Raw genomic sequence first — 26,541 nt, 5'->3', positions numbered from 1 at the left:
TGTCCAGTTCTAACTGTTGCTTCCTGACCTGCATGCAAGTTTCTCAAGAGGCAGGTCACGTGGTTTGGTATTCCCATCTCTTTCAGAATTTTCCATGGTTTATTGTGATCCACACAGTCAAAGGCTTTGGCATAGTCAATAAAGCAGAAATAGATGTTTTTCTGAACTCTGTTGTTTTTTTGATGATCCAGCTGATGTTGGCAATTTGATCTGTGGTTCCTCTGCCTTTTCTAAAACCAGCTTGAACATCTGGAAGTTCACGGTTCAGGTATTGCTGATGCCTGGCTTGGAGAATTTTGAGCATTACATTACTAGCCTGTGAGATGAGTATAATTGTGTGGTAGTTTGAGCATTCTTTGGCATTACCTTTCTTTGGGATTGGAATGAAAACTGACCTTTTCCAGTCCTGTGGCCACTGCTAAGTTTTCCAAATTTGCTGGCATCTTGAGTGCAACACTGTTACAGCAGCATCTTTTAGGATTTGAAATAGCTCAACTGTAATTCCATCATATACTATAAAATATATACTATATAGCATAATACATGCATAGTGTATTACATATATATGTGTATAGTATATAGCATGTGTGTTTCTTTATAACTGTAAATAACACCTGAGAGCTTGTTCAGCAGTTTCAGGATGAATATGTAGTAGGAATAATGAAGGAAGAGAGCAGAGAGGAGATTCTTGATGTATCAACTAGATTTGTTCCATCAATCTGAGTGTCTTGTAGCAAAATCACTTTCACATTCAATTCTGCTTTTTAAGATCCAAAATAGTAGATAATTCAAAGAATGTTGATACTTGGCTTAGGAAAATGTGTTTGTTTTGTTACATATATGAATAAATGCATCAACATTGAATTTCCACACTTTAAAGGAAAGGATAATATTGTACCAAGAAACTTTGTGAAGAATAGCCAAGTAGCTGCCTTGAATTCATCCTGTTTACTTGTATGTATACTGAAGAGTTGGGCTGGTCAGTTCCCTCCTCAGAAGGAACTGAACCAGAAATGTTAGGTTTATAGTAATTCTCACCTATTGCTCTTTATGTCATTCTTTCCTGAGCAGCATTGGTAATGGGCGTGTAACATAAAAACTGCCAAACATTGAAAGCTTCAGCTGCCAGACCTTGTACCAACTGCCTTACTTACCTCATTTGAATCTTAAAAAAGCTGATATGAAACTTATTATGCTATTTTACAGATGAGGAAACTGAGTACTGGAGAGATTCAACTGCGTAAATTCATATTTATTATGAATATTCTTACTTGAATTAAAACCCATGCGATAGAGTCTCATAAAATCCTATTTTTTCCACCTGAGACATGCCATTCTTTTCTCCACTCCCAGTGTATCTGGTCATCTCTTATCTTATTCTTTGAATTCTGTGTTAGCTTTCCTACCATTCAACTATTTCCAATATCCATTGTCTTTTCCACATGGTACTAGAGATATTTTAATAAAAGACCACATCTGAGCTTTGCATCCCCTTACTCAAAAGCAGCTTAAGGTCTGGAGATGATGAGACGTCTCCTAATCTAAACTTCATCCCTCTTGTCTTACCTCTCCTCCTCACTACAAGGCCTATTTTATGGCTAAACCAAAGTCCTGTCTGCATCTCATCTTCTCACTTCAGCTATTTGCACCTCCTTTCATTTTCTTGGAATTTCTGTCCATGTGTGAGAGTTTGGTCAATTTTTGCATTGTTTCCCACAGTATCCACTTCTGAGCAATATGGTAGAGTGGTAATCAAGAGTCAGTGTGCTAAAATCAGACTTTCTGAACTCATGGGCCCTGCTACTTAATAACTCTCTGTGCCTCAGTTACCTAAAATTGAGACCGTAATAGTACCTACTTCAGGGTTGTTGAAAATAGAAAGAATTAATTCATGTGCAATGCTTAGAATAGTGCCTGGTACCTAATAAGCCAACATTAAGCATTTGTTGTTGCTTCTTGGTAGCAGTGATATAACTATCTCCCCCCCAAAAAGCTAAAGGAATTGTTTATTAATATTGGAGTCAACTTAGAGAGTCATGGTCATACCAAAGTAAAAGTATTTTGCCTATAGAGAGCCTCAATACAGTTTGTAGGCTATTATATCCAAGCTATCCTATGGCATTTCTAGTCTCTCCCAAATTCCTCACTAGTTGAAATCCCACTAGTACTTGGGACATAAAATTTTCCCCAGACTGGCGGTTCCTTCATTATCAGAAATGAATGTACCTAACCAGGTTACTTCCCTGATAGCTCAGATGGTAAAGTGTTTACCTACAATATGGGATACCCGGGTTTGATCCCTGAGTTGGGAAGATCCTCTGGAGAAGGAAATGGCAACCCACTCTGGTACTCTTGTCTGGACAGTCCCATGGATGGAGAAGCGTGGTACACTACAGTCCAGGGGTTCGCAAAGAGTCAGACAGGACTGAGCGACTTCACGTTCTTTCACTTTCAACCACAGTTCTGGAGGTGCCTCATTTAGCTGGTTGAATGAATGATGGAACCAGCTATGACGTGAGTGCAGCATGGACTGATGTGAATCGGGCTCCAGATCCAGGCAGGACTCCTAAGTGCAGCAGAGGGAAGTTCCTTTGCCATTTTTAGACACCATAAAGTAAATAATAGGGCTTCCCTGGTAGCTCAGTTGGTAAAGAATGCGCCTGCAATGCAGGAGACTGGGGTTCGATCCCAAGGTCAGGAAGATCCCCTGGAGAAGGAAATGTCAACCCGCTCCAGTATTCTTGCCTGGAAGATCCCATGGAGAGAGGGGCCTGGAGGTCTGCAGTCCATGGCGTCACAAAAATCGGACACGATTTAGCAACTAAACCAAAGTAAATAAAGGCCTGCAGATTTAGAAATATGATTCCTTCCTCTGTCACACAGGCAGCATCATAAAACATATTATTTAGGCTGAATTATTAGAATTTATTGGTTTACTAATTAATTAGTTTACAAATTAGAGTTAGTAAACTCTGGGAGTTGGTGATGAACAGGGAAGCCTGGTGTGCTGCAGTCCATGGGTTACAGAGTCGGACACGACTGAGCAACTGAACTGAACTGAACTGAATCAGAATTAAGGAAGATTTTTGCAGACAGTTTAATTTTTATGAAGCTGCTACAAACCTATTTGTTTATATATTATTTTTATTTTTATGACTATGGTTCTGAACAGTTAAATGTAAACTGCAGTGTTTCTCAGCAGAGTTCACCATTTAAAGCAACTCTACAGTAAGTCATAGTGAATTGCATTATAACTTTTTAGTTTTTATTTATTAGACTAATAATGTACTAGCTTATTTTTGCCTTTATTTTTATTGAAGTATAACTGACATAACATTATGTTAGTTTCAGATATACAACACAACTCAGTCTTTATATATATTGTAAAATTATCATCACAGTAAGTTCAGTTGATGTCCATCACTGTAGCTTCCCTGGTGGCTCAGCTGGTAAAGAATCCTCTTGCAATGCAGGAGACCCCAGTTTGATTCCTGTGTCAGGAAGATCAATGGCTACCTACTCTAGTATTCTGGCCTGGAGAATTACATGAACTGTAAAGTCTATGGGGTCACAAAGAGTCAGATACAACTGAGTGATTTTCCCTTTCACCTTCACCATACATAGTTACAAAAACTTTTTTTCTTCTGATAAGAATTCTCAAGATTCTCTCTCCTAGCTTTCAAATATGCAATGCAGTATTATTAACTATAGTCACTGTTCTATACATTACATCTCTCTTTTTTTTTTAATTTTATAACTGAAAATTTGTATCCTTTAACACTCCACCCATTTTGCCCACCTCTTACCCTCAGGCAACTACAGGTTTGTTCTCTTTATCCATGAGCTTGTTTTTCCCAGTTGATTGGTTGTTGTTGCCTTTTTTAGACTCTACAAGTAAGTAAGATCATATGATATTTGTCTTTATTCTGTCACTTATTTCACTTAGCAACTATTTAAATTACAGTAGGACACACTTGGGTTAGCTATGATGCTTTCTAACTCAAAGGAGAAATTTGTGGTTTAGAAAATTGCAGCATTAAAGTAACTAATATAAGCAACTTTTGGAAAGTAGTGTTTAATATTTAGGGGGAAAAAAGAAGCCATAAAGTAAAACTCTGCTGCTGCTGCTGCTGCTGCTAAGTCGCTTCAGTTGTGTCCGACTCTGTGCGACCCCATCAATGGCAGCCCACCAGGCTCCCCCGTCCCTGGGATTCTCTAGGCAAGAATACTGGAGGGGGTTGCCATTTCCTTCTCCAATGCATGAAAGTGAAAAGTCAAAGTGAAGTCTCTCAGTCATGTCTGACTCCTAGCGACCCCATGGACTGCAGCCCACCAGGCTCCTCCATCCATGGGATTTTCCAGGCAAGAGTACTGGAGTGGGGTGCCATTGCCTTCTCCTAAAGTAAAACTCTAACTTGAGGAAAACAGCAGGAGCCAATCTATTAGACTGCTGCTAAGTCGCTTTCAGTCGTGTCTGACTCTGTGCGACCCCATAGACGGCAGCCCATCAGGCTCCACCGTCCCTGGGATTCTCCAGGCAAGAACACTGGAGTGGGTTGCCATTGCCTTCTCCTAAAGTAAAACTCTAACTTGAGGAAAACAGCAGGAGCCAATCTATCAGACTACCAATATATAAATTTGATTTTCAGAATGAAGAATGTGTAATGTGTATGTGTTGTTTTATTTCAATTTTAGAGCCTCTAAGGTTTCTGGTTCTCATCATTACAATGAGAAATAATATTATATGGGTTCCCAACATAGTGTTCCAGGTGTACACATGCACACACATACGCACATACCCACACATATACCACATTTAAATTAAAGATATAAGTCTAATGGTGGCACATAGATCTGAGAAATAAATGGGAAAAAATGAATAATAAAATTGATGACTTGGGTTTCTGTAGCACCCCAAGTATAAAACCTGAAGTATAAAATGTACTTGCCTAATGGGATAAGGTAGAAAGAACTTTAGATTTTAATGAGAAGAACTAGATTTTAATGGTTGCTTTTCTAGTTACTATCTGTGTGAGGCTGGGAAAATCCCTTAACTGTCAAGAGCTTTGTATTTCTCATCTGTGAAATGGATATAATAGGGAGTCCTTGGAGGATCAAAAAATAATGTACATACAACCTTTGGAAATTGCAAAGCATGGTACAGATTTCAGAGATTATAGAAGTAAGAGATTTTGAAAATGATTCAGAGATTTCAGAGATTATTTCAGAGATGAAATAAGTATGACAGAGATACTGTTTTCAGTTTGCACATGGAAAAAAAAAAAAAGAGAGAGAGATATGTGGAAAAAGGAATGTGGCCAGGCTGAAACCGGACCTGGGCTTTTGAGTCCAAATGCTGGCAGTATTGTGTGCTTGACTGTGCTGTTTCTAAACTAGAGTTGTGCATATTTCACAGGGCATAGCTGTAGTAAATTAACCTAAACTGATTTCAAGGACTTTTAAACATTTAATTATTGAGATATCTTAATAAGAAATGCTAATATTAACCAGATGATGTTGATGTTTGTTTTCAAATGCAGGTAATGAATTTGGGCATCCTGAATGGTTAGACTTCCCAAGAAAAGGAAATAATGAGAGCTACCATTATGCACGAAGGCAGTTTCATTTAACTGATGATGATCTTCTCCGCTATAAGTTCCTGAATAACTTTGACAGGGATATGAATAAATTGGAAGAAAGATATGGTTGGCTTTCAGCTCCACAGGTAAGCTCTTTACTCTCAGTGTTATGTCTTAGTCACCAGTGTTGTACATGCTTAGAATGGCAATTGACCTAAATCTATATGCAGATCTCTTAAACAGCACTCTATTATTCCATGCACAGTGCCCTGTGACATACTTCAGGTTGTCAAAACATGTCACCAAAATCTCCCCAGTAGATAACGAAAATCTTCAGCATAATTCCCTGCTTACTTTCCTGGTTAGCTTGTCGTTGTTGTTTAAATTTGGTACTTTTTATTTCAGTTGGTTAAAACTAATGACAAAAGCTCCACATGGAATCCATTTTGGAAATTGCTGTGGAAACATCTTAATTGTTTTGACTGTTTCTTCTTTATATAAATAATTATGCTGTCATAATGAAACTACTTTGACAACATGGAGATTTCTTTATTCTTACTTTCCCTTCCTTTACTGGCCTCTAACTTGTCACTTCAATAGATGCCATTATACCTGCATGCTGTTTCGTATTTTTCATGGGGCTGACTCTCCTCTGGAATTAACGTCTCAGTTTTTCAGTAAGTTTCAGAAAATGTAATTAACAGGTGAAAATTTTATACAGGCTTTTTTTTTTTCCCCCTTTGCAAAAATTAGCATATAGTATGTGTTACTTATAATCCATTTACTTTTTACTGGTGCCGTTTGAAATTACTGTTGATGTGTTTTTACTTTGGTGTCTCTGATTTTTTTTTCAATGGTTGAACAAAGGTACTTATACATGCGGGAAGATTGGCTACATGACACGAATGCCCTAATCGCATTTATTCATAGTGCTGTTTCCAGAAGAGAGAGCAAAATGATGCTCCTTTTCAATAGGAACAATGTTGAATACCAAAAGGCATGCTGTTTACTCTAGAGCCTTAGCTCACATTTCTAAATTACCAAGAGTAGTGCTGCTGACACGCATGGAAATAAGTCCTCTCAGAGCTGGGGCCGGAAGTGGGTAGGGTTGAAAAAGCAAAAGCTTCTCACTGCCTACCGTAAAATGTGATGTAGAAAATAAGAGAGCTTGTAGATGTTGTAATTGCTTTTGAAACTCTCTTTCATTAGACCAAAAGAAAAAAAAAAATGTAGATTTGGAGTTTTGGTTGCTTTTGAATCTGACAAAACCATGCAATACTGTAAAGTTTTTAAGAAAAATTCAACTTCAGAAATCTGGATATAATAACAATGTTACAGTATATTTTGAAAAATAATTTGATGTGCCTTCACATGTTAATCTAGAGACTAAAACAAAAGTCTTAAAGAAAATACACTTATAAGTAGTTCTAATATACTTACACAGACACACACATAAGTGCTTTCTGTATAACACGGTACTATGTTTTTACTTAAAACCTAATCCTCTGTGTTTTGTTTGAGGTTGGGAATTGGTTGGTGAGATTTGTGTACTCTGTAAGCAATGTTTGAAACTGCTGTTGGCCTTGATATGGCAAAATTTTCATATGGCAAAATTTCAACAGGTTCAAAAAATGTAACATGCTAGCACTTTTATTTTTGGCTTAATAACAAGGCTGTTAATAAAGACAAAAAAAAACCCCAACTTTTTGTAAAGAATTTACTTATAGCAGCATCTGGCTATTATTTGTATATATACTATGTGTTAATTCTTCCAGGCCCATGTGAGTGAAAAGCATGAAGACAATAAGATCATTGCTTTTGAGAGAGCTAGTCTTCTTTTCATCTTCAACTTTCATCCAAGCAAGAGCTATACTGATTACCGAGTTGGAACAACATTGCCAGGAAAATATCCTTTTTGTTACCAGTGAACATGACTGTCATTCAATTTTTATTACATCATAGAGTGTAAGAAAGACTAATGCTGATCTTGGTGACAGTAGCTCTCAGTTTCTTCATCTGAAAACTGAAGGGCTTGAAATAGTTAATGTATCTTTGCTCAGTTCAGTTACACTAAAGTAATCCTGTACTCCATTCTGGCTCTAAAAAGTATGATTATGAACATTCTCTTAAGTAATATTTTAATATTATAATGTGTAGTATAGGAGGTGATTGTTGTTTATTTTTATGAAAATATTTTATAAGTTGCCGCTGAGAGTCATCTCCTTTCCCCTCTCCATGGAATACGTGAGTAAATGGTAGTTGTAAAGATGGCCTCCTTCTCTTTTCTTTTTCCTGTCTTCTAAAATAAAAGACATAGCTCACTTTTTGCGGGGGGTCTGAATTGATAAGAAATCAGGGCATGAGAGATGTAAGCAAAGGAAATATCAGGGAGAATGTTCAGATACTGTCTACATTCATTTACTCATACATTCATTCATTTCACAGATGTTTTATGAGCACCTATTTATTGAACACCTGCATGCCAGCCCTGTGTGAGGTGCTGGAAACACAGGAATTTTCCTGGCAGATACAGTCACGGCCTTCATCGAGCTTTTAAACTAGTGAAGAAGACAAATATTAATCATCTGAAGTGTGATCCTTGTTACGAAATGAAACATGCATGTGTTTGAAAGAGTTTAGGACTTACCCAATCCATGGGGAAAAAAAAGCAACAGATTCAGGATGTAGTAATAACAACCCAGCGCAGATTTTTAAATAAGCAGGAGAAAGAATGTGCTCTTCCCCTGAAGCCCTGATAGTGATTAATGTCTGCCACCGGAGGAAGATGCCTGATGCCAGCATGATCTCTTACAAGCCAGGGTTTGTCTAGCTACAGTAAGAGAAACCCCCCTATTCAACTGGCTCAAGCAATGAGGAAAAGTGCATTTTGCCGAACAATGGAAACCCTGAGGTCAAGTGACCCCAGCACTGTGACAGTATCATCAGGTTCCCTGGTCCGCTGGCCTTCCCACCTCCAACTCTCAGGGTGCCAGCAGTGTCCAAAGGGTGTCACCTGATAAAGTTGTAAGACAACAGCCTTGGTTCCAAATGTCACCTTCAGACACAACAAAAGGCAAATAGATTTGTATGGTTTTTAGGAACTAAGTCACTTTAGCAAATTTCCTTTGTATTCCATTGACCAGAATTCAGTCACTTATCCCCAAAAAAGTGTCTAGGGAGGAGAATGCTTTCCTCATGAGTAGCTTAATCAGGAATTACCCCCTGAGCCTCCAGGAAGCGACCTCCTTGGGGAAGTGGTCGTCCAGACAATGTTTCTCTGGCCGTAAGGAGGAAAAGGCCACGATGTCCGGTGAGTAGCAGGCTGGTGCTGCTCAGGGACGCTTCAGGTGGTGAAAGATGTTCCCTGTCTTCTTTCTGCTCCTCCCCAGTCACCCCATCCCCTAGGACATCAGAGCATGTAGGAGGGAAGGCTATTGCTGTGGCTAAATATGCCCCAGTTAACACAGAGACTGCTCAGATCATGGAAATCAGTGTCACGGGGTTGTCTGCCCTGAAGAAGAGCTGTACTGTTCAGGAGGCAACTGTTCTTACCATCTCCTTGAAGAAATACAAACAGCTGCTAGACATGTAGCAACTCATACATAAGCCTTCTTAGCGACAAACTGCTCAAGTATTAAACCCTAGACTAGATCCTGCTGTATCTAATAATGGCATATAATCAAACTGTAATTTTGATTATTATTAAACCAAAATGCACTTACAGAACACTTGGGGTCTACTGCAGTGTTTGGTAGTTAAGCACTGCCCTTGACCCTAAGTCAGAGAGAAGAGATTTATAAACCCAAGCTAAGAAGAAAGGCACGATGCAGTACAGGAGATGAGGCAGGAGTTTTCCATGGGACAACAGAGGGGAAGTAAAAGAAAAAGAAATAAATGTGAGGGTGGGGGTGGAAAGAGAAACAGAGATTGAGTAATTGATTGGCTAATGAGATTTTTAAGCCTATATCCCAGAGAGAGAGAGACAGAGATGATTTGTAGACTAATTGATTAAGAAAAGACCTTAAAGCCTGGACCTTGAGAAATAGATAAAATTATGGTAGAAAAAATTGAGGAAGGCCATTCCTGCTGTTGGAAATCATAGCCTATACTTAGATAATGGACAATACAATAGATTCATTGGGAGAATGATGACCCAAAAAGTACTTGGAGATTAAACTGAAAAGATATATTGTGATCACATAATAGAAGATTTTAATTCCCTTTAACTAGTTTAAGGTTTTGTTTTTGTTGTTGTTGTCGTTGTTTTTTTTTTTTTTTTGGAGTTTCATTAGGATCACTAACAAATGGAAATAATGGAATTTCAGTGATGTTGTTTAGGAGAAAAGCTTGGCTTAAGCTACACTGAACTCCTGTCTGAAGTCTGTGTGATTTAACAAATATTATTAAATGAAATACATATAATAATATAATATATTTTATTAAACAAAACCCACCCAAAAGTTAATTTCATTTTGTGATACAAAGTTACACTGTATGTGAAAGTCTAGTTTGGCTTTGATACACCTTGCCACAAATTGAATCTTTCAAAACTTAGCAATTTGTTTAAATGTCTAAAAGCACCTTTTATACAGAAGCTTTCCATTTTAATAAACACTGAACACTTCATATTAGTGGCCACAGAAAATGTATACATTATGTGTTGTAGTGATATACACATCTTGGAAAATTGGGCCATATCTTCATAGAAGGCATAGTTGCAGCCTCAGTCATCTGTTGCACCTCTAAGAGAACCTTGAAAATATTGTTGCTTCTTTTATTACAAGGATTTTGTCTCCTGCTGATCTGTGTCCACTTGGGCCTTATTTACTCTGGCTGCCTTTCTCATTCCTCCCTTTCTGTCAACACGCTGTAACTAATTCCCATATGTTATTGCCTCCTCTGAGGACATTTGCATTTTAATAACCAGTCTCCTTGAATACTCAAAAGTATGCTGGACCTAATGAACTAGATATCTAATAGAATATTTTTTAAATAATGAGTATTTTTTTTTTGGAGGGAAAGAGAGCAGGAGAGCATTTCCAACATACCTGAAATCATACTTTCTAATTAGCTACATATTAATACTGTCAGCGTTAAATCTTAGCTTGAAATTATAAAATCTTCTGGATTTTGTGATGGCTTGTACTCTGATGACCCAGTTCAGTGCAGAAATCCCATCTATATATTCCTCTGCAAATCATAGCTGTCATTAGGACACTTTCCAGTCCTATGACTCTCACTGTTCCACAAGGTAAACAATTCAAGGTTTATTTTCTGTTGTTTTTTTTTAATATAGCCTTACATGTCAATGTATTATATCTATACTCTGGGGCCAATGCCTGTTCTACATGACAGCTATTCAGATCAAAAAGGCATTTAAGTTGTTCCTCACAATACCGCCTCTCCCTGGTCTTCCCTCTTCCAGACCAAAAATACCTCTGGTTTCTTTAATAGATTCTTGTGATGCTTTCCAGACCTGTTAGCATCATGTCTCTCTTATCAAAATATACCCAGTATTGTTCACTTTCCTCTTTGTTGTGCTTCCGGAACAGCAGAATATTCCAGATAACAGTCTGGCAAGTATGGCATGGAGTGCCCCATTACCTCCTCTTGTCTTGAGACTGCTCTCTCTCGTCAATGGAGTTAAAGTTACACCAGCTTTTCTGGCAGCCATCACATTTTTTGCTCTTATTCACATTCATATAAAAAGTTTTAGTTTTCTTTTCTGTGTACTTGTATTATGACATATCTCCCTTACTCTTTATTTATTCAGCTAATTTAATTAAAATCCCAAATTTAATATTGAGCATGATTTTTACCTCTCACTTGTTAATAGATAAGATAAGAGAATACTAGAATATTAGTGATATGATTGTACCACCTTCCCTAAGCAGTAGATAGATCTCTTCTTTCAGCTTCTTCTTGTTTCTTGCTTAGCTTACACAGTCCTTTTTATTATCCTTAGCATTGTACAAGTCTCATTTCTTTTTGGTCTTCCATCTTTCTGACTTTATTCTTATACCTTTAAACAACATTGTAGTTCAGCATTATAGAATCATTTCTGGAATAGGAAGTGCAAAAATATTGGTATTTCTATGCTGTAGTTTCTGACTTTACCAAAGAATTCTATGCCATTGGTATTTCCAACTACCGAGCCAGTGAATTGAATACAGATTTCCTCTGTGAAGGATCCACAGAGGCAAGATTGGATGTGTTAATCAAGTCAAGAAATTCATCAAATTTTTAATTCCCAGGAAAGCAGGATTTGGTACCAGAACAAATTTAAAGTTTCTAAAGAAGTCATTTGAACTTCCTCTGTCACTATGAAATATAAACCTGCAGTTGGTAGCATGTCTGAATTCTTGAATAGTTCCATTTTTTTGAACCTGTGTATCCTATATATCAAATAGCAAGACGTCAACTTTCACTCATATCTGTGTAGAATATGAGCTGACTGTCTTTCCAAGAAACTGTTGTAAAGAGAGCTATTTTGGGGGCAATGCCAGGCAGAATAGAAGCAACACTTTATGAGTACTTTCAGCTGTCACTTCAAAATAAGATGATAAATTTGGAAGGTTGAAGGGGCATCTGCTTTGTATTACTAAGGTTTTGAACCCAGTCTTCATGGTGACTGCTAAAGGACATAGTTTCGTTTCTGTGAAAGGAACATGCAGGATTATTCTAGAAAACAAACAAACAAAAAATAGCAACAGTAAAATTACTTTGCCGGTGCACTGTCTCGCATTGGTCTTTCTATCCACTAATCTTCAGTGTAATAGTCACCGGTGTTCTTCCATTCAGTGGATAGTAACGGGAGTAAAACAGAACTGAGACCCAATGTACTGGCTAAGGAGGTACATTCACAGTTACATGCTCAGGAAGACAAAATGCTGTACGATGTGGTATATTTGTTTATGATTTTACATTGTTTCACTGGGTAGAAAGTACAAGTGAAAGTGAACTCACTCAGTTGTGTCCGACTCTTTGTGACCCCATGGACTGTAGCCTACCAGGCTCCTCTGTCCATACGATTTTCCAGGCAAGAGTACTGGAGTGGGTTGCCATTTCCTTCTCCAGGACATCTTCCTGACACAGGGATTGAACCCAGGTCTCCTGCACTGTAGGCAGACGCTTTACTGTCTGAGCCACCTAGAAAGAAACATAATTCCCTTTATAGTATCAGAATCAGTATTTTATTTCTATGGTCACATTTCTTCACTTAGACCATTATCAAATCAATGTTGAATCAAAAGGAAGACTGCTAAATCCCGAAGGGCAGACTCTTTCTACCCAGCTAAACTCTCTCTAATCCATTTTGAGTAACACAAATGATGATGCCTCATTTTGAGGGATGTAGCGGGGGAAGTGTGGGTATAGGGGATCTCTTTTGAGGTCCTTCTGTTTGCTAGCCATTAAAAAAAATCTAGTTTAATATTTCTAGGTGCCCTGTAAGGTAAGTTGTGTTAGATTCATGTGACTGAACGGGAAATGAGGGCTTTATATAACTAACTTCCTCCAGCACACGACTGGTGAAGGACGAGCAGTGTGTTACAAAGCCCAAGTTCTTCCTCTTTCTGTCCATCCATGGTGCATACATGTGGTCGGTGGTGGCAGTAACAGTGACGTGAGCGATGCTGATTTATTTCTGTAATGTTCAAAGTGATTTTGTTATAGTTCTGAGAGAACAGGTAGCATGAGAGAATCATACACAATGTCATGGCATGAGCTTTTCTCCCATCAGGTTCCGTCAGTACCTCACCATCACCCTCTACAAATTTTTCCCAACGAATTCTTCCCCATGACCCCTGTCATCATCATCCAAAAGAAAAGAAAAAAAAAAGTATTTTTAAAGAATGAAACATGAAATAATTGACTCAGGTCAATTACTGTGATTTCTCTTCATTCTGGAGGAGAATGTAAATGTGCTGTAGTTCTTTGTTCAAAGTGAGACTCTTCTGGTACATCACGTCAATTAAGTTTACTGGGATATATTCATGTAATAACCCCTCATAGATCATTTATAAAGTATGTGTCTTGGTAGATACAGATTCTTATCACTCCAAGAGCATAAACAACACCAGTATCAAATGTTTTCAAATCTTTTGTCAGCATGCTGTTGAGGTGGGTGTGGGAATAACAGTGTAATAGCAGCCCCCTTTCCAAATGGCTCTTCAAACTGTTACAATATGGCAATGTTTAGAGGAGTGATCATCAAGTATGGCTTGTGAAGACTATGTGAATACAGGCCAAAAATATTTAAAACTAGGGGAACAGATGAGTAAATAGTTGGATCTGACTCAAGATCTTTGCAATATTTTCATTAAACTGCTGCAAGATGTACTTTTTAAAATGTAAATTCAGACACTGACATTTGCAACCTGTACACAGAGTTTCTTATGAGCAAATAAGGTCACTTGGATGATTCACTGAAGTGTGATCACTGAAGGCAGAGATGTGGCTGTGAGTTGCTTAGTTTACAGGAGCCTTTGAAGCACGGTTATGTAACATTCTGTGTTTATTAGAATCTGGGCTTTGTGCAGCAGATAAAAACAAAGTACTTAATTTAGAATTAGCTAGATGGCCACATTCTATTCAGATTTGATATGTAAAGGTTAATTTCTGGACTAAAAATGTAGAGCTTAACATTATACTTTTCCACATTTACCAAGTTTTGATTAAAAAAAATTTTTTTAAAGAAATATGTGTTTCTGATAAAAGATCTATATAGTGACTTTGAACACATTTGCATATGTGAGGAGAGAGAAAGTGTGTGCTTTTCCCCTGTGTGGCCATATAGTGATGAAGCTCTTTATGTGAACAGGGGCAGATAATCCTACTAACAGTGCTATATTAAAGTCCCTCTTTTTTTTCAATAGCTTCACTATGGATATATACTCATGGCCTTGGTTCTCCTTCTTAAGTTTCAAGATGAAAGTGATACTGCTAAACATTACCTAGAGGTACTTTCAGTAATTTTTCATTGTTAAACCCGGTCCAGAAATCGCTGAGATTTAATGATAATAACAAATGTGTAACCCCACCTCCACTGGCAATAAAGAGCCTACGATTTAGCTTCATTTCTCTACTCAGAAATATGAGATGAATCACAAAGTACGAAAAATATTTTGTAACTGATGTAACACTTCAAGATTGGCTTAATATATGTTCATAAGACTATAGGCAGTAATGAATAATGAGTGAGCCCTTACTACACACATATGTTTTTAGATTTTTTTAGTAACTGAGTGCTATTCAGTGTCTCAGTGCTTCTGAGACATTCAACACCATTTCTGTTTTTGGTTCATAGCTCAACTGCTCAGTGATGGTCTCCTCTGGTTCCAGAAATTCATCTAACAATATCTCAGTCAAGATTTTCCTTCTCTGTTTCTTGTCCTTCTGGGTAATAAAGAAATCAGAAATACTATTGCATTCTATAAAAACATTACATTCTCCCCTGAGAGTTGTAGCACTAATAAGGGGAAAACATTTGTTCCTAGCATAATTATTTTTTACCAGTTTGTGAAAGGAGGTATTCAGTTCAGTTGCTCTGTCATGTCTGACTCTGTGACCCCATGGATTGCAGCACACCAGTCTTCCCTGTCCATCACCAACTCCCGGAGCCTGCTCAAAATCATGTCCATTGAGTCGGTGATGCCATCCGACCATCTCATCCTCTGTTGTCCCCTTCTCCTCCTGTCTTCCATCTTTCCCAGCATCAGGGTCTTTTCCAATGAGTCCGTTCTTTGCATCAGGTGACCAAAATATTGGAGCTTCAGCTTCAGCATCAGTCCTTCCAATGAATATTCAGGTATTATTATATGGAAATTGACTCCAAGATACCCGGTAAGACTGAATATCTCTCTTACCTGCATATTAGCAATTATATTTTTACTTGGAATGTATGAGGTAAATATAAAACTAAATTGTTGATGGAAGGATGGATGGATGGATAGGTGATGATGAAGAGAGAGATGGGCAGATGAGTGGATGATGAATAGATGGATGAATGGACAGATGGATGGATGGATGGGTGGATAGATGAAGGATAGGACTCTCTCAAGGTGGAAAAGCTCTGAAGTTGTTTAAAATTAATTAATTAAGACACAAAGATTTATATAATTATTGCTTTCCCCTTAGAACAGATATTTAATTAAATGGTAGGAAAAAGTTGATAAAATATTATAAATTCCATACATCATGATTTTGTAGAATTTAAAATTATGGAGTCTGCTGTCAGAATACTTGCTGAACAGACTTTCATAATAAGATCTACCATCTATTCCAAACTTTTTACATTTTGCATGCTACAAGCACTTTACACTTACTATCTCATTTAGTAATTTTTTTTCCTTTCCTGTGGAATAGCATTGCAAACTAATGGATGGAAAGCCACAATGAAACATTGGCCTGAAAGGTTTCATATCTGGCTTTCTTTTTAAATAGTCTTTTATTTAATCAGTCCAGAACAGATTGTTCTCTTCTATTTTGAAAAATAAATTATATTTATCACCTTTATATCTGATGACATCTTTTTTTAAATAGAGCATTCATTATCTACAATAAATCTCTAATACTGAATGTTAATTTACCTTTTACTTCTGGGTCTCTGTAGAAATTAGCACCCCTCCCCCTGCCCTCCCCCCCCCCCACCCCAGAATATCTCCTGCCTACAAGAAAGCTGCTTGGTTCTTCTGTAAGTGAGATATTTTTATTTTCACCATTTTCTATTAAGCTTTTCTAACTCAGAATCTCACAGGGTCAAACTGAGGGCTCAGTGTTTCATTTAAATGTGAAAATGGTACCATGAGTATTCCACAAGATTTCTTAAAATTAATCCATGATATAATTACTGATTCCCTATAACTGTTTAAAGGCTCCTAAGGATATATGGATGCTATGCCAAAAGAAAGTTATCTTTTTCCAGAGAAAAGTGGAAAAAGTAAAGCTATGAACAATGTGTTCTCAGAAACAGTGGTTTCAGTTATAACCCTGTGCAAGAACCATTTCTGGTTCTATTAATGTGGTATCTTACCCTAATAATGGAAAAATGCCTAATTCCTATTTTATTTGTGAAATTCATCTGTGAAACTTCCTGATATTCTTGGTAGTTATATGATATGAACTGTTGAATAAGGAAAGCATTCTTTAGATGTTATCAAGTAAAATTATTTAATTAATGAATGTGTAACTTAAGCTGGTCATATTACCTTTCATTGTTGTTGAGTTGCTAAGTCATGTCCAACTCTGCGACTCCGTGGACTGTAGCCCACTAGGCTACTCTGTCCACGGGATTTCCCAGTCAAGAATACTGAAATAAGTTGCCGTTTCCTTCTCCAGGGGATCTTCCTGACCCAGAAATTGAACCTGCACCTCCTGCATTGCAGGCAGATTCTTTACCACAAGGGAAGCCCCATTACCTTTTATTGCCAGACAATAAATGTCTATTATAGGAACACTAATTGAAACAACATTATTTTCTGTCTGTAAAATTATAACCATTACTGTAATTTTTCCTGATAAGCGCTTTATTACTTTTGTTTTTGTATGCTTAGTCACTTCAGTCATGTCTGATTCTTTGCAACCCTATGGACTTAGCCCACCCTCCAGGCTCCTCTGTCCATTGAATTTTCCAGGCAAGAATACTGGAGTGGGTTGTCATTTCCTGTTCCAGGGCATCTTCCTGACCCAGGGATCAAACCCATGTCTTGGGTCTCCTGCATTTTCTGGCAGTCTTTACCACTGTACCACAAAGGAAATCCCCTTTATTATTTAGGGAGAGTCAATTATCAGTCCACTACTTTTGCTTCTAACCCTCTTCCTTTTTGTCCAGTTAAGGAAAGCAAAGGGAAAATTGGTTTCTATGGTGGTAGCATTCTTTTCTGATTCTGAAACATTCTTTTCTTCAGTTTATTCTCTTACCCTAACATTTTTATGTCACAAAAGCTCATGTTACTTGTATGATAGTAGGTGTTTCTGGGTCTCATATTTGTAAAAATTGAGAAATATGCTCTTATTACTTTGTTGTTCAGTCACTCAGTCATGCCTGACTCTTTGCAACCCCGTGGACTGCAGCACTCCAGGCTTCCCTGACCTTCACTATCTTCCAGAGTTTGTTCAAACTCATGTCCCTTGAGTCGATGAGGCCATCCAACCATCTCATCCTCTGTTGCCCCCTTCTCTTCCTGACTTCAAAATTTCCCAGCATTAGGGTCTTCTCCAATGAGTCCACTCTTCACATCAGGTGGCCAAAGTATTGGCGCTTCAGCATCAGTCCTTCCAACGAATATTCAGGACTGATTTCCTTTAAGATTGACTGGTAGATCTCCTTGCTTTCCAGTTGGAATCTAAGAGTCTTCTCTAACACCACAGTTCAAAAGCATCAATTCAGCCTTCTTTATGGTCCACCTCTTACATCCATACATGACGAGTGGAAAAGCCATAGCTTTGACTAGACAGACCTTTACTGTATCTGCTTTTTTAATATGGTGTCTAGGTTTGTCATAACTTTTCTTCCAAACATCAAGCATCTTTTAATTTCATGGCTGCAGTGACCACCTGCAGTGATTTTGGAGCCCAAGAAACTAAAGTATGTCACTGTTTCCATTGTTTCCCAGTCTATTTGCATGAAGTGATGGGACCAAATGCCATGATCTTATTTATTTGAATGTTGAGATTGAAGCCAGCTTTTTCACTCCCCTCTTTCACTTTCATCAAGATGCTTTTTAGTTCTTCACTTACTCCTGTAAGGGTGGAGTCACCTGCATTCCTGAGGTTTTTGATATTTCTCCCGGCAGTCTTGATTCCAGCTTGTGCTTCATCCAGCCCTGCATTTTGCATGTTGTACTCTGCATAGAATTTAAATAAGCAGGGTAGCAATATACAGCCTTGATGTACTCCTTTCCCAATTTGTAACCAGTCCGTTGTTCCATGTCCAGTTCTCGCTGTTGTTTCTTGACCTGCATACAGATTTCTCAGGAAAATTCCTCAGAAAAAATTCTCTTTCAGAATTTTCTGCAGTTTGTTGTGATTCACTTAGTCAAAGACTTTCCCATAGTCAATAAAGCAGAAGTAGATTTTTTTTTTAAATTCTCTTGCTTTTTCTATGATCCAGTGGATGTTGGCAATTAGACCTCTGATTCCTCTGCCGTTTCTAAATTTAGCTTGTACATCTGAAGTTCTCAGTCTATTCTTGAGGCCTCACTTGCAGATTTTTGAGAATTACCTTGTTAGCATGTGAAATGAGTGCAACTGTGCAGTAGTTTGAATAATCTTTGGCATTGCCCTTCTTTGGGACTATAATGAAAACTGACCTTTAAAATGCAATACGTGTTAAATAACTATAAAAATAAATAATTAAGTCTACATAGAATTCGATTCAAAATGTGCCAGAGTTTTTACTCATTCAGTTGTGTAAGTTATCTTTATGTTTGACTATCACAGCCAAAACATTTGTTGATTTTGTTTTGAATTGTACAAAAATGCACTTTGCAAAAACAACTCAGCAGCTTACTCTTTCCATGTGTAATTCTCTTCCACATCTGCCTAGTAAGATTAAACCAATATGATGGGTTTATAAATGCTTGTAAAGTACTATGCTAGATTTATTATACCCCTGGGAAATACATATATTAGCAATCACATATTGTGAGTTTATAGCTCTTTCACTCAATGTTTTTGATGCCTATGGAGAAATGTTTACTTTGAACCTTTCCTCTCACAATGCTTAACCTAGGGAAAATTTTGATAGGCATGGGCTATGTGCCCAGAAGTGCTCCGAAATGACTCAGCATAATGATGCATGTTTGGGCACATATACACACATCCACAAACTCCAGTAGGCTTTGCTTGACACTTTCTCAAGGGAAGCTAGCTCAGTGCCTTCTCATTTACCTTTCTAAAGCACTGAGTAAGCCCTAAGGTATTAGATTTTCTATTTGGTCTTAAAAATTAAAATACAAAGAAGCATATATATTGACTATGGTAGTGGTGGTTCTTAGTCACTAAGACATGTCCATGTCTTATGATCCCATGGACTGTAGCACAATAGGCTCCTCTGTCCAAGGGATTTCCCTCACAAGAAAATTGGTGTGTACCAATATATTGATGATTCATTACCGCTAATAAGTTCTGACTTCAAATATATCAAAAGGATGTTTCTGCTACTAACACTAAATGAATCAGCCTTCAAATGGTTAAGTATTTTAATGTTCATTTACTTTGCAGACTTTAACTGGCAGATGGTGGTAGAGTGATAGAAAATATTATACCTAAGTGCATATCCTGGCCTTGCCAAATTATATATATATACACATATATATATAATGTACATATATGTGTGTATATATATGGTTTCACAAGTTACTGTGATGTTCAGTGCTTAAGTTCAGTCATCTGTATAAAGAAAGCTCACCAGTCAGGTTGATAATACAAGTCTTTGAGTATATGTCAGCTTTAGTGAACATGTAATCATTTACCCACTTCAACTAAGAATTATATAAAATGTCTATCTCCAGGGCTCATACCAATCAGTTATTCGCTTGAGAACTAATTGCTTCAAGCTGACATGCATTTGTTTAACTGTTGTGACTATTCTAAAAAGAAAGAAAAAGAAATCTTTTAAAATGTCTCAAGTAAAATTTTATAATGAAGTGGCATTGTGTTAAAAGTTATATTGTACAGATCTGTACAGATAAAACAAGGGAAGAAACTCAAGGTTATTTTTTATGACTGAAGTAGTATTAAATTATTTCTTAAAAGTTTAGCGAAAGTACTCATAGATCAAAACCCAGGGAGGAGACTGCAATAGGAAAATAATGCAAAGAAGATCCACTCAGTAAATATGCCAGGTATTAATCCAGGTCCTAGGTAGAGGGGAGGAGGGGGCCTGCAGAGAAGGACAACTCTCTTATAGAGATCTATTTAAATTAAAGAAAGAGAACAAATATAATAATTAAATTTATAGGATGATAAAAGTGGATAATGCTACATTGAAAAATGGGGGCAAATGCAAGAGGGTGTGTTGTGTGCTTAGTCGCTTAGTTGTGTCTGAATCTTTGCGACCCCATGGACTGTAGCCCACCAAGCTCCTGTGTCCATGCAATTCTCCAAGCAAGAATACTGGAGTGGGTTGCCATGCCTCCCTCCAGAGGATCTTCCCAACCCAGGGATCGAACCCAGGTCTCCTGCATTGCAGGCAGATTCTTCACCAACTGAGCCACCAGGGAAGTGTTTAATTTTCAGTTAAGATGTTCAGAGTAGTCTTCTCAGTCTTTCTTAAAAGCATGAGGATCATTAAAAAAATAAAATAAAAATTTTAAGTGTGTAGTCCTCAAAGAGGCCAAGGTACTGTCCAGTTAAGCTTCAGTGTTCAATCTTTTTAAATAACAGGGAAATTGTTTAGATTCTAGTGAGAATAGAGTCATGGAGGAAAGGAAGAGGAATAAAGGTCAGAAAGAAAGTTGGATTAAAAAGTAAGAGACTAAGTTGACATACTTTTACATTTTTCATCACTTAAGCTAGCAGATTAAATGGTCCAGGGCCAATAATAATAATAATAATATAAAGAGCAGCTAATAACTTGGGTACTTTTTCCAATGCTAGGCACTCTGTTAAGCATTTGATGTACACTGTTTCTGTGAATCCTCACAGTTACCCTCTGATATATTATCCCAGTTTTAACAATGAGAAACTTAGCTTTAAGGAAATTCAGTAACTTGCTGGAAGACACATATGGTTGGTAATTAAGAACTCAGACTAGAATTTAATTGTTGGACCCCAAAGCCATGCACCCACTGTATTTTACTGTTGTAGGAAGCTTTCTCCTATTGTCTGTCTGCATGAAATGGCTTAGATGATGCTTACTTATGCTTGCAATTCTCATTATTTTTCAGGAATTTTGAAGTTTCCAATGATCTTCTCCCTTTATATATATTGCATAGAACTCAATTAAAGGCTATATTAACATAAGTTTGAGTGAAGATGTTTCTTTATAGCCTATGTTAAAATTGAGTTCAAAAGCACAATATATTTGTAAAAAATGTTGCATCTGCATGGTCAAAACTCATTTTGATGAGAAAGCATGTGTTTGAAAGATGTATAAAAATCTGTTGTTTTTCTCTTTTGCAGTTCTCACTAGCCAATATTGCTTCATCAAATAATTGAATTTATAAGTTCTTTGGATAATCCTTGGGGCTTCCTTGGGTATCTCAGTTGGTAAAGAATCTGTTTGCAGTGCAAGAGACCCGGGTTCGATCCCTGGGTCAGGAAGATCCCCTGGAGAAAGGAATGGCAACCCACTCCAGTATTCTTGCCTGGGAAACCCCATGGACAGAGTAACCTGGTGAGCTACCATCCATGAGGTCCCAAGAGTTGGATAGGATGTAGCAACTAAACCACTACCCTTGGCTAAGCATTAATGGCACAGGCAAATAGCAAAAATTTTAGAGGGTAGTTAGTCTATAAGCGTGAGCATATTTTTTTGTTATTTTCTTTTCTTGAGTTACTGAGGAAAAAAATGACATTTTTTAGTTCAATTATATAATCTTCTAGGACAAAGAAAAGTTCCTAATTAGGTTAGTCAAAGAATTCTGTAAAGTATTTAGAATAATATCCTTATTTGCATAGAGAAATATGTAGTGCTCAATATTTTATATTATCATTTGATTTGCTGTTACTGATGTATGTCATTAAGCATGCCTAAGAATAAACTAATAATTTGCGTGAAAATGCATTTCAAAAAGCATAGCAACCCATAAATTAATGTGGTAGATTATATTTGAGTCCCTCCTCCTTTGAGTTTGTTTTATTGCTATTCTGCATTGTACAGTTTCTAAGAATGTATAATTAAGGAAGTAAATTTGCATGGACTAGAGTTTATTTTTTAGGCTAAAGTCAGAAACCTGTTCATGGAAGAAGCACATCCTAAACTATACTATAAATATACTTTTGTTTTGCACTTAATTAAAACATATGGTTGTCATTTAAACTTGTAATGAAGACAGTGTTCACAAATTTGAATTCATATATAGCTCATATATTGAATTTGATCCTTTTTGCAAAGACAATAAAATTTTAATGTAAACGAATAAGAACTTTAAAAAATATATTGTACCCTTAAAGGGAAGCTCCATTTGCCTTTCATTATAATTTAAAATATACTTTGACTATATTCAGTAGTAAATTTCCTATTTATTTTTATATTACCCTCTGTTTTAATTTTATTTTAGAAATACTATAATATTGTAGGAGTTTTTTAAAACTAAAGTTAGGTAGAGAAAAAAAGCTAAATGGATATTGTTATTGAAAGTAATATACTCATAAATGCCCACAGCCATAAAATAGTTTCAAACAAATAATGAAAATATCAAAACTTATTTCCAGTGGTGAATTTTTAAGTTGCTATATATTCTAGTTGACAAAGCTAAAGACAGAAATGCCTAAATCAGACGCACACATGCACCTGCCTCGCTCTAGCACACATACACATCCATAAAATACACAGCAGCACATCACCAGGTCTTGCTACTTCTGTATTTGGAAAGAGACCAGAGAGAGCAAACTAAAGGTTGTCATTTATGACCTGGTCTATGGTTCAGGACAATAAATGAAGTATAATTTAAGTATACTTATGAAATAGAGGGGCAGATCTATTTGAGATGCTATACAGCAAAAATGCTATACAAGATTTGTGACTTGTGGTTGGCAATAAATTAAATTCAATTTATGAAGCATAAAAGGAGGAACATTACGTTAGAACACTGAGGCAAGTCTTGTGCTGGCTAGTTATCTTTAGACTGTTAAAAACATGAAATTATTTTTATTTTCTACCACCTGTTCTTAGATTACCAGATGTTTGTTTACAGTTCCTTAGAATTTTATACCTAATGTTCTCTGCCTTTGATAATACATTCTCTCTGCTAGGATCACTGAACTCCCAAAAGTTATTGCAATCATAATACTGTGGGTGGGTTGATAAAAGAGTCATATCTGAAAGTAGCATACCAAATTCATATGTTCTAAGTGTACATTTTTTAACATGTCAACTGGGATATGTCTTACAGTGATTGGCATGGTAGTGATATTTTTCTTTTTAGTGCAGTTGTATAAAATAATTAATCTTAAAATCGATGGTGCCTTAGATTTAAAGATATATGGTAACGTACCAGCTTTGCCATCTTTATGGTCGTCTACTCACTAGAGAACCCCTTTTATTGTCACTCAGTCTGAAACCTCAGGGTTTGTACCTTACAATAAATTTCCCTAGTTTCATCAGCAGGAGTGAAGTGAGTTTAGTGCAGAATGGTATAAATGATAGCACTTCTTACATCAAAATCCTTATACTTTGAACAGACACTTTATCAAGTGGCTGAGCAAACACAGCAGCTTTTGAAGTATTTGAAGAGCCATTGAATTTAAGAGTCTTCATGCCTTCACTGTTCTTTAATCTTATTAGTACAGGTCTTCAGAACATGGCTCTTCCTTGGTTCAAATTTAAGGACATAGATTATAAAATAATGCTTAAAACTTCGTATCGACTTCAACCTGTTGATAGACATATCAAATACTTAGGAAGCTCTTGAATTTAAAATAAGAAATCAAAATATTTAAAATGATATCCAAATGAATAGGGATCTATTTTAACTCCTTTTAAAAAATCTCCATAAAATCTTGATCATTCTTTCCCTGCTCTATTTTCCCCAGTTGAGCAAAGTACATTTTGTATACCCCAAACAACAGATCAGATGAACCAGCTGGCAAAGAAGTCGATCTAGAACAAACGCAACAAACCTCTGATATTCAGACTCCTTAAGTAACATTAAGAAATGATCTGTCACTAATAATGTATAATAAAAATTTCTATATTTAAAATTAAAAAAAAAAGAATTACAGTCCTTTAGCACCAATCTTTTAAACTTAATTAAACACTAGGATATCACTTTATCTATTTCTCTTATTTTTATTCTTCATGCCATGTTCATTCCAGCCTCTTTATGCTTAGAATCTCAAAATTAGAATTAAACAAAGAAACTGCCAGGAAAAACACTCTGCCTGATTCTTGGCATAAAACAGGCATCCACTTGTAGAGAGTAGGGTAATTAAGTCTACGTTTGACCTGTGTACATCCCAGCTCTGCCACGAAACTTACTGTGTGTCTTTGGGCATAACTCTTCCCCTTCTAAGTGTTTCCGCAGATTGGGCATGTTTCCCGTTTGAGTACCATCAGTTGTACATACCAAAAAAAACCTCATTGGTTTACGTGTGTCTCTCCATTTGTACTATCCAAGTTTAACCACCACTGTTAGATTCCTGGCTGGTTTTTCTGACTTAGTCTTTCCCTTGTTCATTCTATTCTACCCTCCACCTTCAGGTTAATTTTGGTTGTTTGTTTTTGATTAGCATAAGCTTTCTCACAAAGCTTCAACGTATTCACCCTTAATTATAAAATAAATCTGAACAGTCGAGCCAGCCTTCAAAGCTTTTTGTTTATGAACTGTCAATCCTACCTTCTCTCCTTGGCTGTGCCTCTCACTGAATATTGCCTTCCGCTTTATTTATGGACACTCATATGTGTCTCTAATCTCCCCTTAACAGGCTATGAGTTGCGCATAAACTAAAACATCTTAGTCATTTTTTTAATATCTTGCACAGAGCCTCCTACATTGTGTGTATTTATTAGGTGAATGGGAAAAATAATTTCTTCTACGTTCCTCTAATATAAAATATAAGACATGTAATTTGGCCTTTCTGCATGAATCAGAATTGTCATCCTGAATATCAGTTTCAGAGATGTACTGAGAAGCTATAATGAGAAGGCAGTCTGCTAGGTATAGTGAGGCAGCTGTGAACAAAAGAGACGTGGAGGTGCTGAGATGTCCTGCAACATTTATCTACTGTGGAATTGGAAACCCTCTGAAGAAGACATAAGGGTAAACTAGTTCTGAGTTATATTTTCAGAGGGATATTCTTTAGTGGCAGACAGGGCAGGGCTCTGCAGGGGTGTTGGTGCTATGTGGGTCCCACGTCATGTGTGTCATCTGTGTGTGTGCCCGTGTGCACATGAGAAAGAGGGAGTGAGGGAATGCCTGAATGAGAAAAGAGAAAAACAAAAATCCAGTTGCCCAGATAACCCTTTTAGAAATGTTTATTCTAAGCAGTGTTCCTAAAAGATGGGGTTTCCTGATTCTTAAGTAATATAGTAATTTACAATTATAAAGCTCTGTCACAATCATTACTTTTAATCTAGTGTTTTAAATTGTTGGAATTTCTGGAATTAAGGGTTGTGTTTTCTAAAGGAAGTTATTGTAGTCGCTGGGTAATATAGACATTCCAAAAGTAGCCACAGCAGAATTTTTTTTCTTTAAATTATAGATCAGAGAAATAGGTCTAAACTGATGTTTTGAAACTTTATGGCTTTTCCTTTATAGCTATAAATTATATACATTAAGTGAGTAGATTCTTACCATTTTCAGTGTGATGATCCCTTTCAATGTCAAAAATCTATTGATCCTTATATAACAATTGCTCTTTCAGTATCCTTCATTGAGAAAATATATAGGCAAAAACTTACTATAAATTCTGTGACTTTTGAAAAGCCTCTATGTCATATTAATCAAAAAAGTGCACATTCTTTGAAATATAGTAGCAAATGGGTATAAGAACACATAATTTAGTCTTCACACCTGTATATATAGAATCCCAGTCCCTTATAATAAGGTAATTACTTATTCTGTGAGACTCTTATGATAACACAAGGGCCAGTGACCATCCATCCACAGATTGGGAATCAGTGCTTTTCATGATATATTTCCTTTCTTCAGTCACTACTACCAATAATCTGTATTGTTAACCAATAACTTAATAATTGAGTAAGTATTTCTGAATGGATGTATTTCTGAAGGTGTTTCAGAATGAATTCTAGGTCTTTATTCTCTAAACTGCATTGTACTCTTTTTGTTTTTGTTTA

At 36.7% G+C, this 26,541-nt stretch overlaps 1 protein-coding gene across 1 annotated transcript in view; it reads left to right on the top strand.

The window, feature by feature from the left end:
• The window catches only part of GBE1 (1,4-alpha-glucan branching enzyme 1), a 310,726-nt gene that overhangs the window by 271,453 nt on the left and 12,732 nt on the right, over positions 1-26,541 (top strand). Inside the window, exons 13-14 of the mRNA XM_018054118.1 lie at positions 5,541-5,725; positions 7,355-7,485. Of these exons, the coding sequence (XP_017909607.1) occupies positions 5,541-5,725; positions 7,355-7,485 (316 nt within the window). The remainder of the gene's footprint in view (positions 1-5,540; positions 5,726-7,354; positions 7,486-26,541) is intronic.

The sequence above is a fragment of the Capra hircus genome, chromosome 1, assembly GCF_001704415.2.
Source record: "Capra hircus breed San Clemente chromosome 1, ASM170441v1, whole genome shotgun sequence".
Taxonomy (NCBI): Eukaryota; Metazoa; Chordata; class Mammalia; order Artiodactyla; family Bovidae; genus Capra; species Capra hircus.
The sequence above is the reverse complement of the archived record's forward strand: the minus strand, read 5'-3'. Positions and strand labels throughout refer to the sequence as shown.